Here is a 16,565-nt window from a genome sequence, read left to right as displayed (position 1 = left end):
GTCAGAAGTTTATAGAATAAACAAAAATTACATTTTACTCAAAAATATACCTATAAAGAGAAAAATCTGAAAAACTGAACATTTTGCAGTGGTCTCTTAATTTTTTCCAGAGCTGTACACCACGAAGGGTGTCTGTCAGCAGACTATTCCACTCTCCCTATTGGGAACACATGAACGCTCAGCCAAATGTGCATATGTATGGGGGATATGGGTCGGGAGGAATAGCCATCAAAAATGTATGGACAGCTTTAATTAAAGGGTTATTTCTAACATTTAAGGCCCGGATATACATGAGAAATATGGACTGTCAATTTTTGGATAGGAAATGTTGGAATTTTATGGCCAATGATACAGTTGGTGCTTATGCTTGGCTTAAAAAAAATCCAACATACCCAATTGAGCTTTTGAACAATTGTGAACGTTCATCAGCTGGCTGTCGGTGGAAACGAACATGCATTCGATTCAAAGATCCAGCCAACAATCGTTCGTTATGGTTGAAATTATTAGTTTCGGCCAACTTCCATCTAACGTATATCAGGGCCATAAACATTATTACGTATCGGAAGGAATAGGAGATAACTTGCTGAACAGTGGAGGGTCTGACCACAGAGACCACCATCTTTCCCTTCTACCAACACCTGCTGATAGGACTAAGGCTCTTATTAAAATTATCAAAAAAACTGAAACACATATAGTATAACTCATGTTAGCAAATCGAACCTTATCTTTATTCTTTTCACTTCTGCCATCTGACTTGCTTTGCTCCTGGCTGCTTGCACGGCTCCCGACTCCAGTGCTTACGTTCTTTACTTGTCCTGGGCTGTTTGTGGTAGTGGTTGATAACACAGGGGCACAGTTACTAGTAACTAGTGTGGGACTACCTCCGTTTATAGATCCATTCATGCCTGTAGGTAAGAAGACAGCCCAAGTGCAAGTGAAAAAAGTGGGAAAATGCAGAAAAAAGGAAATGGAAAAAAAAAAATCATCAAGACAATACACAAAAGAACAAACAAATATACCGAATGCAATTATGTACTACACTGAAAGAAACAAATGAAATGTACTCAAGGCAAACCCTAATTACATTTGTATAGCTTAACTAATAACTGTAATTAGCATACTAACAAGTGGCTGATAAAACAGCGATAATTGTAATTATATTGGACGTTTATTTCATTAAACCACCTAAATTATTAATCAACAAGTTCAAGGATTAACACGAAATCACCAACTAAGACACGTGCACATTTTATGCCGTACCCTTCTCAGTTCCTCCACGGTTATTTTTCCCAGCGCTCCGTAGATGAAAGGAGGAGTCATGGTTCTGGGATGGGGGAGTAAATATGGGTGGGATTCCAAGCAACGGGGGGAAGAAAGCAGCGCGGGTGTGCGGATCGGCCGCTCTCCACCATTCTGCACCTCGGAAAAATTAAAAATTCTAATTACGTTACATATTGTATATCATATGGACATTGTAGACAAGGCATATTTGACACATACATAAAAAAGCATTTAAGTTGTGAGTGTAATGTAAAATATGTGGGAAAGTTCATGGGTAAAAATACTTTTTCAAGGCACAGTACATATATATCCACAGTACACATATATATATATATCTACTATATAATTGTCTAAGGGTCACTTCCGTCTGTCTGTCACGGAAATCCCGCGTCGCCGTGAATTGCCTCCTCCTCTGCAGTCAGTGCCCCCTCCCTACTCCCCCCAGTCAATGCCCACATAGCGTTAACCGGACTGCCTTACACTGCGGCATAACGCGGTGTAAGGCAGTCCGTTAATGCTGCCATTAACCCTCTGTGTGACCAACTTTTTACTATTGATGCTGCCTATGCAGCATCAATAGTAAAAACATATAATGTTAAAAATAATAAAAAAAATAAAAAAATCATTATATACTCACCCTCCGACGGCCCCCGGATCCAGCCCAGGCCTTTCCCGCTCCTCGCGCGCCGCTCCGGTCCCCAGAATGCATTGCGGCAACGACCGGAGATGACGTAGTGGTCTCGCGAGACCGCTAAATCATCATGTGTTATTGCCGCTTGGGACCGGAGCGGCGCGCGAGGTGCGCGAAAGGCCTGGGCTGGATCCGGGAGCCGTCGGCGGGTGAGTATATAACTATTTCTTATTTTAATTCTTGTTTGTTTGTTTTTTTAACAGGGAATATGGTGCCCACATTGCTTTATACTGAATGGGCTGTGTTATATACTACATAGGCTGTGCAATACTACGTGGGCAGTGTTATATACTGCATGGGCTGTGTTGTATACTACATAGGCTGTGCAATATAATACGTGGCTGTGCTATATACTACGTGGGCTGTGTAATATACTACGTGGCTGTGCTATATACTGCGTGGGCTTTGCTATATACTGCATGGGCTGTGTAATATACTGTGTCGGCTCTGCAATATACTGCGTCGGCTGTGCAATATACTACGTGGCTGTGCTATATACTACATGGGCTGTGCTATACACTATGTGGGCTGTGCTATATACTACGTGGCTGTGCTATATACTACGTGGCTGTGCAATATACTATGTGGCTGTGCAATATACTACTTGGCTGTGCTATATACGTGGGACTACGTGGGCTGTGTTATATACTGCATGGGCTGTGTTATATACTATGTCGCTGTGCTATATACTACGTCGGCTGTGTAATATATTACGTGGCTGTAATATACTGCATGGGCTGTGTTATATACTGCGCCGGCTGTGCAATATACTACGTTGGCTGTGCTATATACCACGTGGCTGTGCAATATACTACGTGGCTGTGCAATATACTACGCGGGCTGTGCAATATATTACGTGGGCTGTACAATATACTACGTGGGCTGTACAATATACTACGTTGGCTGTGCAATATACTACGTGGGTTGTGCAATACCACCCTTTAATGCTATTACTCATGCAATTGTTTTGGGGTCGGTCTCTACCAGCTTTGCACATCTAGTGGATGAAATGTTTGCCCATTCTTTTTTGCACCCTCACTCTGGCTCATGATGCTGTTCAATCACTAATGTTCTTCAACAAACCTCTGAGGCCTTCACAGAACAGCTGTAGTTTTACTGAGAACAAATTACACACAGTTGTACTCAGTTTACTAAATTATGTGACTTATGGAAGCAATTAGTCACTTAGGATTTTATTTAGGGGTATCAGACTACAGGGGGCTGAATACAAATGCACATCACAAATTTCAAATTTAAATATTTTAAAATATTTGGAAAATCATGTGTAAAAAATATCACATAAACCCCAATAAAATATATTTAAGTTTGTGGGTGTAATGTGAAGAAAAGTGGAAAAGTTCTCGAGGTATGAATACCTTTTCAAGATGGTTTGTGTGTGTGTTTTTTAGTTCTAAATTATCCTGTTCTCAGAACTGGCAGGACCAACACTAATGGTCTGGGGTTTGTCTCTGCGTGTTCTCTTTCCATAACCTTTGGGCCAATTTCACACTATCTTGGGCATGGCCAAGAACCGCCATATGGACACCCCGTGGATCCGTCTCCTCTTGGCTGGGTCTCCACTCTCCATGGACCCTATATGGTGGCATATGAACTACCCATATTGTACCTACAAGCGAGACTCGCACTGATTACCATTTTATGATATCTACTATCTGGCTATGATGTGAAAACCACTATGTGTATCTGTGTATAGTAGCATATATAGTACGTCTTTGATAAAAATGCCCTGTGTATATCCCTGTTCTATTCATGACCCACGAGGATCTAGAAACCTTGAGACTCCCAATAAATAGTCTTTTAGAAATACGGCGCTCTACTTTATAACCAAACAAGGAGTGAAAGATGTGCAAGTAAGAAAATTCCCATGAAGCGGGTGTGATGACTTAGCATGTTTTATTTTATTATTACATCAAGTCAAGTTTCCTGCTGATATTCCAGGAATGGCGGCATTATAATGGCTTGTGATTTGTGACACTCTAATAGAGCCTGAGTGCTTTTCTATGCAGAATGTGGACAGAGAGATCACAATTTCCATAATTATTTTTATTTTTTTTGTGCTAAAATAGGCCGGCTATGACTACTGATCAGGGCCCAGGTATTAGACAAGACACCTCTTGAGGCTTTCTGTACGTATAAAGGAGGAGAATGGTATAGTGCATGGATTCAGCCACGGTACAAAGCCTATTAGGATGAGGCTGTAGATTACGGTACACACAATGGCTCCCTAAAGGCCAGTACATACTCAATGATTTCAAATGTCTTTGGAGAACCGCAGTAACAAGTACCATTCATTTTCTCCAAAGAGGACGAAATAAGTAGCTACAACAGCTGGAGATTTGATAGCTTCGGAGATTGTATGTGTAAAACCTCTGGGGTGCCCACGGCACAACATAATATGCCCTCCGAGGTGGAACAACATTTCCGTGTATAACTAAACTTTCTCTATATAAGTTATCAAACTAAAATAAGCTGTCTCGCAGGAAGCAAGAAAAAGACTTCTCCCGGCTAACAGACACTAGAATATTCATGCTCCTTACAACGACCAGGCGACGTTTTATTCCAAGTAGGAAGGATTTTTTACGAGGTTTGCATTGATGTTCCGAGCTCTGCACAGAAAAATGCGTGCATATATGGAGCAAATAATTCTCTCTAAAAAACCCTATTGAGGAAAACCATCACTTTCACATTTCCCAGTAAAAGAAACAAAATCGCCAATTTGTAGAAGATTCTAGTTTCCCATTACTTACATATATCTGTTATGGCTGCCATAAGGTTTCCTGGAGTAACAGCTGACTGTACCAATGCCAAACTAGGCAGATTTGCTATTTGGAAAGATATGGGGATGTGTTGACATGCCAAATGTACCATCAATAGACCTATGAAAGTGGCACAGTGGATATGTATCCCATAAAGACTTCCGATTAATAGATGCCATCTTTGTAGGAAATTTAGGCAACGGAATTAAACTTTTGATACTAATGTAAAGACCCCCAGTAACTTTGGCAAATATGCTGATTTCGGTAGTATTCACCAACCATCTAATATGTATGGTGGTTTCCTGATTCTCCCCTTCATCCTTTTATTATAAGAAGAATCAGGCATGTTGAATTTTACAGCCCAAACCCTTTGTTTTAGCTGGAGATGAGCTATACTCTAGAGGTGTTTTGTTTGGAAGCTGCTTACTCCCCTCTATCCATTGAGAACATATGCATATTCTACCTAAGTGAGCGTGCATTTCTATGTGGGGTCAACAGAGATAGGCCTTTGTATTACAGTCAGCAGCAATTGACTTCCATTTGAAAACATATGCAGTGCTCCAAAGGGTTTACTGAGAGTAACCTGGACCCTTGGGCAAAGGGGTGTCCCTTTTTTGGAACCTTGGCCGAAGGAAAGCATTGTGTTTTGTGGAGACCCTGAATTTCGAACTTAACAAGTATTGAGCACTTGGTGGTCTCTCGGGACTCTTCCTAAATGGCCGGTCCATCTCTGGTGCTATTATTTTGTAATATAGCTTCAGCTACAATTTAACCAGACGATCATTTCTCATTTCCCCGACTGCTCCCATATATAGGAACGGCAAAGCTTTCATGAGTTTCCAATAGTGAGAGAGCAGTAAGTGACTGCCTGGTATCTCTAGGTGATAACTTATTTCCCGGGAGAGCAAAAGGATCACTCGTTGAAACTCTACAAACCCAATCCTTCTCTCCCCAACATGCACTTATAATAGAGAGCTGGAAGACCCCTGTATATTGTACGAGGTCGGCCGAAATCAATGTGTTTGGCCGACTTTTCTTTAATGCCTTTTAGCCCTTTCGAGAGCATTTCCCTCTGGTCACTAATTTTTTTTGTAGCTATTTCAATCTATAGTTGGGTAATTTGATGAAAAATGTGGTCTCCATTACAATAGTTAATATCCAGCTTTCACATACAGCAGATTTGTTGCAAAAAAATTTGATAATGTTTCAATACTCTAAATTGGGGTTTGCAGAAATTCATGCACATGCTGCAGAAGCAAACCCCATGCAACAAATCTGCCAAGCATGGTCGGAATCACCATCCAGACAACATCTGTGGGAGCACCAATGGTGGCCTATAGAAATATTATTACATTAAATTTTTTTTGCTTTTTTTTTACATATGGATTTTGTTTAACTGTTAATTCTGCTTTCTTAAAATACATAAATAGGAATTTCTCAAGTTGCATTTTATGTACATGTATAAAGTACACTGATGGGCCTGGAGGTTTATTGGCATGCCAGACGGGCATGGAAGAGAGGGATGATGACAACGAGCAGCGGGAACACAACAGGTTCATGTCTGGCTGCCTGGTGGTGACTGGCATTGCTCTGTAGGCGCTCACTTAAAATCAGAGCTGCAGGAGCTGAAAGCACCAACTCCTTGTGTCATTTCCTATGACGGCAGATTTACAAAGCCGCCTAAGCAGGTAAACTACGCTCTGTGGGGAACCACAGGCCTCCACCCATTATTAGGATTTGCATTATGCTATTACTACTTTATTTCAACACAGAAAATAAGAAATCAAATGGAGATAATCGATATGAAGAATAAACATAAAAATAACAGTAATTCCATTTGCCATTTTTCAAAAGGTCTAGAATTGTGCAACAATTTACCAATTGTAAATCAATGAGATAAAACAAAACAAAAAAAACAATGTCTAATGCATATGACCAAAGTCCCTATTATTCAATATTGTGACCCCTTAGGCCCCCCCATGTGATGTGCGTGGGAATCAACTGCTATTCACTTGAATACCGCGGAGCGGCCAATAAAGAGTGTGCGGAGCGGCGGGGTTCTGTTTCCTACACTGTTTACATCTGACGGAGTAGGAATCAGGTGATCGGTAGGGGTACAGAGTGTCCCCCACCATTTTGATATTGATGATCTATCCTAAGAATAGGCTATCAATATAAAGCTTGTATTAGAAGACCCTTTAATGGCTTGAATACTCCTTTATTTTTTACCCATCATAAACATAAATCCACATAAACTATATGTACAAAAGTATCAGGATACACGTCTTAATCATTGAACTTAGGTTTTTCATTCAGTCGCATCGCCCCTGGTGGATAACATCCGGCCCCTCGCCATGCTGTCTGCCTTTACTAATATGTGACGGAATGGCCAGTGGTAACCAGGTCACTTATACCGGTGCGTTTATGTATTAGGAGCCACCAGTGTAACAAGTCACCTCATCACATTTCTTCCCTAATTATCCACCCATTACCTGCGACTGGTATAATTCAGAAGTGGATGGAACCGCAGCAACTCAGCTACAAAATGGAGACCCTGAAACGTTACAGAGTGGGGGGCCGAGTGTTGAGGAGCAGAAGGCCTTACATCACCAAGCACGATGCCGAGCGTCGGATGGAGTGGTGTAAAGTTGTAAAGTCGCCACCACTGGACTCTGGAGGAAAAGTGTTCTGTGCGGTGACAAATCACACTTCTCTATCTGGCATCTGACAAACGAGTCTGGGTTTGGTGAATGCCAGGTGAATATTACCCCTGACGGAATTGTGCTTGCTGTATAGTTTGGTGGAGGAGAAATAATACTATGGGCTTTATTTAAGGGGTCGGCATCAGGTCTTCAGTTCCAGGGAAGGAAAATCTTAGTGCTTCAGCACAAGACATTGTAGCTTCCAGCTTTGTGGGGACAGTTTGGGGAAGGCCCTTTTCTGTTCCGCATGACTGTGCCCACTGCACAAGGGCCATGAAGACATTGTTAGGGGAGGTTGGTGTGGAAGATCATAAACGTCCCCACAGAGTCATAACCTACACCTCAACTAGAGCACTGTGAGGGTCATCAGAATGGTTATCAAGGGTTCATATACTATAATATCTCTTGTGTGTGTGTGTGTTACTTACATAGCACCAACATATTCCACAGCGTTGTACTCGGGTTGTCACCATTCATAGCAAAGGCCTGTGTTAGACATACACAAGGGCTAGAGTTGAGCAAAAAGATTTGCAGGATTCTGGACCTGCAGCCACTTTGGTAGTCGTTGACCGCTGGATCAAAACCAAGTGAACCTCCTCCTACCTCCTCTAAGCTCCAGTGCCTTGGAGCAACGTCATGGTTGTGTAACGTCGCAATGATGGCAACAACACGCCAGGCCTACTAATCAGACGAGGCACTGGGGATCTGAGCAGGTAGGAGGAGGTTCACAGGGTTCTGGTCAGGCGGACATTGACTAGCAAAGTAGGCGCTAAACCAGTGTCCTGCAAATCTTTTTGCTAAACTCTAACTAGGACCAACTTTGAAAGGAAGGCAGGAAGCTCCAGCATTTTTTGGAATGCAGATGGAAAGCAGAAAACATGGAGGAAACTGATGCAAACATGGGAGAAGTCGTTTCAGTCTTTACCTGGGAAAGGTGACAACTGGGGATGTGCTGCTAAGGCTGTGGGTGCACCAAGCATTCCCAAACCACCAAATTCGGAATGTCCTGAGCTGGCTGCGTGCAGGCCAAAGACTGGGTGGCTGATCATTGGAAAGGCACTGGACAGATTGAACGGTTGATCTCCAGAAGCTCTGAACAAGTGTCCTAGAAAAGCAGAGATAAATACACACATCAATTATTAGAATCTCAAATAATCAGATTTTAGATGGGTGTCCCAGTAATTATTTAAACCCCTGCTTGAGTTTAGTTCTCATAACCTCGTATCTTAATAACAATGGCCTTTGGTATACCATCAAATGAGTCAAATGGCATCAGATTTTTGCCACGTGGCCAATTACCTTGTGTCAAAGTAGGGGAAACTTGCAATAAAAACATGCACATTTTGGCCACATGGTAATTGGATGTGCAGAAAAAAAAAAAAAAAAAAGGTGCCATTTAGTGAATGTGAAAGTACTGTAATATACTGGGATTGGTTCGTATAAGAAAATTCTGGCTGATCAGAAAACTACTGAACCTGGTGGATTTTTTAATCTTAAGCATTTCTTCATACTTTGTCATATTTATTTAGATTATGGATAAAATTACATGTAAACTGGAGATTATCAAAATTATTTGCAAGACCCTGATTCAGCATCTCTTCAAAAGTTGGTGGCTACCAACCATAACTCTGCAAACCTCCTCGTACCTGCCGGAAACCCCAGCGCCCCATCGTTGCAGTGTGACACATGTATGACATTGTGCTGGGCCTACTAATTAGAGGAGGTGCCGGGTTTAAGGATTGCAGAGCTCTGGTTGATGGCCACCAAGAAACGACGTGGCTGCTGGACCAGGGTCCTGCAAATCTTTTTGATCATCTCTAATCCAAACCGAAGCATAAACTTATGAGATAATATCTCATTTTTAGAATATAATCAGGTGACCATCAACGGAGGCCAAGTCCAAATTAGCATATAAACAATCGTACAATCTTCATTTAGAAGAAAAAAAAAGATGATTTTTCATCTGTATTGTGATCTGTATGACATCCGTTTTTTTTTTTTTACATCAGCAGTGAATAATATTTCCATAATTATAGTGCTTTGGAACAAAGCACTATATTGTAATCCGATCGTGGATAACTTCTTCTTATCTTCTTCTTATTATTATTATTTAGTCCGCAGTTAATGCGGCCCGAACCGCTTCACTCACCTACTCCAGTGAGGTGTCATTTCGAAGCCAGCGTCCCCAAGAGGTGTGCTAAGTATTTTTCGTGTCGATCGGATTTGTAGTTTTGGCGCAATTTGTGTTTGAAAAAAGTGTCTCAATGCATTTCAATAGGGAAATTTTCCCATAAGGTAATAATGGGCCTGATTTCTGAGGCAATTTCTAAAAATAACTGCCAACTGCCACCTGGCTGATTAGCTCATTGATATGCGCAGTCAGACCCTAGTTACTATGCCAACGCCTACGAACTCTACATCAGCCCACCAGGTCACAGTTTTGTCAGATAATATCAGCTCTTAGGGTATGTGCACACGTTGCGGATTTCTTACAGAAATTTCCTGAAGAAAACCGGAAATTTTCTGCAAGAAATCCGCATTTTTTTTTTTGCGTTTTTTTTCGCGTTTTTTTAGCATTCTGCAAGCGTAATTAGCTTGCAGAATGCTAAAGTTTTCCAAGCGATCTGTAGCATCGCTTGGAAAACTGACTGACAGGTTGGTCACACTTGTCAAACATAGTGTTTGACAAGTGTGACCAACTTTTTACTATAGATGCAGCTTATGCAGCATCTATAGTAAAAGATAGAATGTTTAAAAATAATAAAAAAAATAAAAAAATGCTTATACTCACCCAGACATCTCCTCAGCGGCGTCCGGCTCCTCTTCCTATAGCTGGTCTGTGCGCACAGGACCTTCCGTGACGTCACGGTCACGTGAGCGGTCACATGACCGCTCACGACCAATCACAGGACAGTGACGTCATCGGCAGGTCTTTCGCCGCACACCAGCTACAGGAACCGAACGGCAGCGTGCAGTGGAGGCGGGAAGACATCGAGGGTGAGTATAGGACTGTTTTTTATTTTAATTCTTATTTTTTTGACCACTTATATGGTGCCCAGTGCGTGGAGGAGAGTCTCCTCTCCTCCACCCTGGGTACCAACCGCACATAATCTGCTTACTTCCCGCATCGTGGGCACAGCCCCGTGCGGGAAGTAAGCAGATCAATGGACCCCTAGGTGTGCGGAATCCCCTGCAATTCCGCATTTTAATGAACATGTTGCTTTTTTTTCCGCGATGCGATTTTTTCGCGGAAAAAAAGGCTACATTTGCACAAAAAATGCGGAATACACTTAAAATAATAGGAGGCATATGTAAGCGTTTTTTTCGCGTTTTTATCACGTTTTTATAGCGAAAAACGCGAAAAAAACGCGAAAAATACTGAATGTGTGCACATGGCCTTAAAGTGACAGCACAGCACAATTCCAAAGCACTATCTGTAGTCTTATTATTATTACTAGATGGTGGCCCGATTCTAACGCATCGGGTATTCTAGAATATGTATGTCCACGTAGTATATTGCACAGCCACATAGTATACAGCACAGAGCCACGCAGTATACAGCACAGATCCACGCAGTATACAGAGCAGAGCCGCGTAGTATACAGCGCAGAGCCGCGTAGTATACAGCGCAGAGCCGCGCAGTATACAGCGCAGAGCCGCGCAGTATACAGCGCAGAGCCGCGCAGTATACAGCGCAGAGCCGCGCAGTATACAGCGCAGAGCCGCGCAGTATACAGCGCAGAGCCACGCAGTATACAGCGCAGAGCCACGTAGTGTACAGCGCAGAGCCACGCAGTATACAGCGCAGAGCCACGCAGTATACAGCGCAGAGCCGCGCAGTATACAGCGCAGAGCCGCGCAGTATACAGCGCAGAGCCGCGCAGTATACAGCGCAGAGCCGCGCAGTATACAGCGCAGAGCCGCGCAGTATACAGCGCAGAGCCGCGCAGTATACAGCGCAGAGCCGCGCAGTATACAGCGCAGAGCCGCGCAGTATACAGCGCAGAGCCGCGCAGTATACAGCGCAGAGCCGCGCAGTATACAGCGCAGAGCCGCGCACTATACAGCGCAGAGCAGCGCAATATACAGCGCAGAGCCGCGCAGTATACAGCGCAAAGCCGCGCAGTATACAGCGCAGAGCCACGCAGTAGCCACGCAGTATACAGCGCAGAGCCACGCAGTATACAGCGCAGAGCCACGCAGTATACAGCGCAGAGCCACGCAGTATACAGCGCAGAGCCACGCAGTATACAGCGCAGAGCCACGCAGTATACAGCGCAGAGCCACGTAGTTATACTGCCCAGTCACGTAGTATATTGTCCAGTCACATAGTATACTGCATATCCCTGTTAAAAAAAAAAAAGAATTAAAATAAAAAATAGTTACATACTCACCTCCTGGAGCGGCCGGTACACGATGCTTGTTGTACCTCCTGGAGCGGCCGGTACCTGATGCTTGTTGCACCTCCTAGAGCGGCCGGTACACGATGCTTGTTGCACCTCCTGGAGCGGCCGGTACCTGATGCTTGTTGCGCGCTCCGGTCCCAAGAGTGCATTGCGGTGTCACGAGATGATGACGTAGCGGTGTCGTGAGACCGCACGTCATCATCTCGCGAGACCGCAATGCATGCAGCGGTGACCGGGGCGTCGCGCGGAGCGGGAAAGGCCGGTTCCTGATCCGGAGGGGCCACCGGAGGGGGAGTATGTAACTATTTTTTATTTTTTTAATTATTTTTAACATTAGATATTTTTACTATTCATGCTGCATAAGCAGCATCAATAGTAAAAAGGTGGTCACACAGGGTTAACAGCAGCGTTAACCGAGTGCGTTACACTGCGGTCAACGCTGCCATTAACCCTGTGTGAGCGCTGACCGGAGGGGAGTATGCGGGCGCCGGGCAGTGAGTGCGGGGAGTAAGGAGCGGCCATTTTCTTCCGTACTGTGCGCGTCGCTGATTGGTCGCGGCAGCTATGACAGGCAGCTGCCGAGACCAATCAGCGAACGAATAACGGTGACAGAAAGACGGAAGTGCCCTTAGACAATCATATAGTAGATTACCCCGCTCACCAATTCGGACCCCGAGTGGCCCCACCCACCAAATCGGACCCCGAGGGGCCCCGCCCACCAAATCGTACCCCAAGGGGCCCCGCCCCCAAATCGGACCCCGAGGGGCCCCGCCACCCAAATCGGACCCCGAGGGGCCCCGCCCACCAAATCGGACCCCCGAGGGGCCCCGCCGACAAAGTCAGCCCCCCCGAGGGCCGCCGCCCACCAAATCGGACCCGAGGGGCCCAGCCCACCAAATCGGACCCAGGGTGACCCTGCCCACCAAATAGGACCCCGAGGTGCCCCGCCCACCAAATCGGACCCCGAGGGGCCCCACGCACCAAATTGGTCCCACAGGGGCCCCGCCCCCCAAATTGGTCCCCGAGGGGCCCCGCCCCCCAAATCGGACCCCGAGGGGCCCCACGCACCAAATTGGTCCCCGAGGGGCCCCGCCCCCGAGATCGGACCCGAGAGGCCCCACCCCCCAAATTGGACCCCGCCCCCCAAATCGGACCCCGAGGGGCCCCGCCCACCAAATCAGACTCCGAGGGGCCCCGCCCCCCAAATCGGACCTTGAGGGGCCCCGCCCCCCAAATCGGACCCCGAGGGGCCCCGCGCCTCAAATCAGACCTTTAGGGGCCCCGCCCACCAAATCGGACCCCGAGGGGCCCCGCCCACCAAATCGGACCCAGTGACCCCGCCCACCAAATCAGACCCTGAGGTGCCCCCCCACCAAATCGGACCCCGAGGTGCCCTGCCCACCAAATCGGACCCCGAGGGGCCCCGCCCCCGAGATCGGATCCCGAGAGGCCCCGCCCCCCAAATCGGACCCCGAGGGGCCCCGCCCCCAAATAGGACCCCGAGGGGCCCCGCCCCCAAGATCGAACCCCAAGAGGCCCAGCCACGCACCAAATTGGTCCCCAAGGGGCCCCGCCCCCAAATTGGTCCCCGAGGGGCCCCGCCCCCCAAATCGGACCCCGAGGGGCCCCACGCACCAAATTGGTCCCCGAGGGGCCCCGCCCCCCAAATCGGACCCCGAGGGGCCCCGCCCCCCAAATCGGACCCCGAGGGGCCCCACGCACCAAATTGGTCCCCGAGGGGCCCCGCCCCCCAAATCGGACCCCGAGGGGCCCCGCCCACCAAATCAGACCCCAAAGGGGCCCCGCCCCCCAAATCGGACCTTGAGGGGCCCCGCCCCCCAAATCGGACCCCGAGGGGCCCCGCGCCTCAAATCAGACCTTGAGGGGCCCCGCCCACCAAATCGGACCCCGAGGGGCCCCGCCCACCAAATCGGACCCAGAGTGACCCCGCCCCCAAATTGGTCCCCGAGGGGCCCCGCCCCCCAAATCGGACCCCGAGGGGCCCCACGCACCAAATTGGTCCCCGAGGGGCCCCGCCCCCCAAATCGGACCCCGAGGGGCCCCGCCCACCAAATCAGACCCCAAAGGGGCCCCGCCCCCCAAATCGGACCTTGAGGGGCCCCGCCCCCCAAATCGGACCCCGAGGGGCCCCGCGCCTCAAATCAGACCTTGAGGGGCCCCGCCCACCAAATCGGACCCCGAGGGGCCCCGCCCACCAAATCGGACCCAGAGTGACCCCGCCCACCAAATCGGACCCTGAGGTGCCCCCCCACCAAATCGGACCCCGAGGTGCCCTGCCCACCAAATCGGACCCCGAGGGGCCCCGCCCACCAAATCGGACCCCGAGGGGCCCCGCCCCCGAGATCGGACCCCGAGATCGGACCCCGAGAGGCCCCGCCCCCCAAATCGGACCTTGAGGGGCCCCGCCCCCAAATAGGACCCCGAGGGGCCCCGCCCCCGAGATCGAACCCCAAGAGGCCCCGCCCCCCAAATCAGACCCCGCCCCCCAAATCGGACCTTGAGGGGCCCCGCCCCTAAATCGGACCCCGAGGTGCCCCGCCCACCTAATCGGACCCTGAGGGGCCCCGCCCCCCAAATCGGACCCCGAGGGGCCCCGCCCCCGAGATCGAACCCCAAGAGGCCCCGCCCCCCAAATCGGACCTTGAGGGGCCCCGCCCCCCAAATCGGACCTTGAGGGGCCCCGCCCACCAAATCGGACCCTGAGGTGCCCCGCCCACCTAATCGGACCCAGAGGTGCCCCGCCCACCTAATCGGACCCTGAGGTGCCCCGCCCACCTAATCGGACCCTGAGGTGCCCCGCCCACCTAATCGGACCCAGAGTGGCCCCGCCCACCTAATCGGACCCAGAGTGGCCCCGCCCACCAAATCGGACCCAGAGTGGCCCCGCCCACCAAATCGGACCCAGAGTGGCCCCGCCCACCAAATGGGACCCCGAGGGGCCCCACCCACCAAATCGGACCCTGAGGGGCCCCGCCCACCAAATGGGACCCCGAGGTGCCCAGCCCACCAAATCAGAACCCCCAGGTGCCCAGCCCACCAAATCCTCAACCCTGAGGGGCACCCAAGTGCGAATGTCTTGCAGGGGCAGCCCGGGCACCATTCCAAAGCACTATCTGTAGTTCCTTCAGGAAATACCCATCTAGTTAACATTGGAAACTGTTTTTACTTTTGCGAATATGTTTGAAAACAACGGATGCTATATGGTTGATACAGATGGAATCTGATTTTTTTCACACAGTCATGATTAGGTGACGGAGAAGAATAGTGCATGATACAATTTTATTTTACGCGTCCATGTAAAAAACGGTCACCTGAAAAGTCCAATTGAATAACGTTAGTTTTTTCTATGGACAGGAGTCAAAACGAAAATATGGTATATGAACTTAGCCAGATAGTAATGATTGAATGGAATTTTTTCTGTACGATATTGATAATAATATCCTACATAATATCTGCAGATATATAGCTGTTATATAGGGAACGGTCAATATTCTTGACATTCACGGGACGTAATAAACATGTATATGTAGATAAACATGTAGATCAGTCATGCATTGGGGTTGTGTTGCAGCCAATGGCACGGGAAACATTTCACGGGTAGAGGGAAGAATGGATTCAATTAAATTTCAACAAATTCTTGATGCAAACATAACACCATCTGTAAAAAAAGAGGATGGCTTCTACAAATGGATAGTGATCCTAAACACACGTCAAAATCCAACGTAGTTGACCTCAAAAGGTGCAAGCTGAAGCTTATACAAGGGCCCTCACAGTCCCTAAATCTGAACATCATTGAAAATCTGTGGCTAAACCTCAAAATAGCAGAGTATGTAAGACGACCCAGGCATCTCACAGAATTGGAAGAATTTTCCAAGGAAAAATGGATGAAAATCCCTCAAAACAGGAATTGAAAGACACTTGTCTGGCATAAAAGCGTTAAGCTATGCTACTTGCAAAAGGGGGGTGCTACTAAATACTAACCATGCAGGGTGCCCAAACTTTTGCATCGGCCCATTTTCCTTTCTGGAATTTTTAAAATGAATAAGATGAAAATATATATTTTGGCTAAAATACATGGAAATGTGTCATCTGTAACTTTGGGGGTGTGTAGAATGGGAGAACAAAAAGCGCAATAAGGTCTTAACTGGCTAACAGTTTGGTACAGAGAAATGGAATATGCTCACTTGGTAGAGTTACACTTAAGAAACATGTGTAGCACATGGATCAGCTGCTGCAGGACACAGGTCCATAAGGACTGAGAAGCAAATAATCTGGGTAAAGTGTCACCTTGTTTCCCTGTTGATGGATATAGGCGGCCAGACGGTATACTTTCAAAACTTTATTTAACAGGTTTTATAGGTCAACGCGTTTGGAGGACAGCACACAACCTCTTCATCAGGACAAAACCTAATCAGAAGAAGAAGGCTCTACGCCGAAACGCGTGGCGCCACAGTCCTTCAGGTAATCCCTCAGGCATATATGTATTTTACCTTCACGGTCTTTGCTCCGCACCTTTTTCTCCTATTGTGGGGGTCAGCCTCTAGGGATCTTTCCTGTGCTCCCGGTGTAGATCTACCTTTGGATATACTTTTCATATAAACTACCTACACTGGCATACCTTTTAGCACAATGCACTTGCACTTTTGAGTAGACTTACATGCTTACAATTACTTATTTGGCCTGTGGT

General features: G+C 47.4%; 1 protein-coding gene across 21 annotated transcripts in view; it reads right to left on the bottom strand.

Moving 5' to 3' along the window:
• The window catches only part of BAZ2B (bromodomain adjacent to zinc finger domain 2B), a 330,703-nt gene that overhangs the window by 80,318 nt on the left and 233,820 nt on the right, over positions 1-16,565 (bottom strand). For 17 of the 21 annotated variants that reach the window (XM_077272878.1, XM_077272883.1, XM_077272879.1 and 14 more), the window contains 3 exons: positions 8,377-8,556; positions 1,261-1,419; positions 721-905 (listed from right to left, as the gene is read on the bottom strand). In XM_077272878.1, coding sequence (XP_077128993.1) covers positions 721-905; positions 1,261-1,419; positions 8,377-8,556 — 524 coding nt within the window. The remainder of the gene's footprint in view (positions 1-720; positions 906-1,260; positions 1,420-8,376; positions 8,557-16,565) is intronic. The other 4 variants (XM_077272876.1, XM_077272885.1, XM_077272890.1 and 1 more) reach the window with 1 other exon arrangement.

Source organism: Ranitomeya variabilis, chromosome 7 (assembly GCF_051348905.1).
Source record: "Ranitomeya variabilis isolate aRanVar5 chromosome 7, aRanVar5.hap1, whole genome shotgun sequence".
NCBI lineage: Eukaryota > Metazoa > Chordata > Amphibia > Anura > Dendrobatidae > Ranitomeya > Ranitomeya variabilis.
This window is presented reverse-complemented; position numbering and strand designations above follow the sequence as displayed.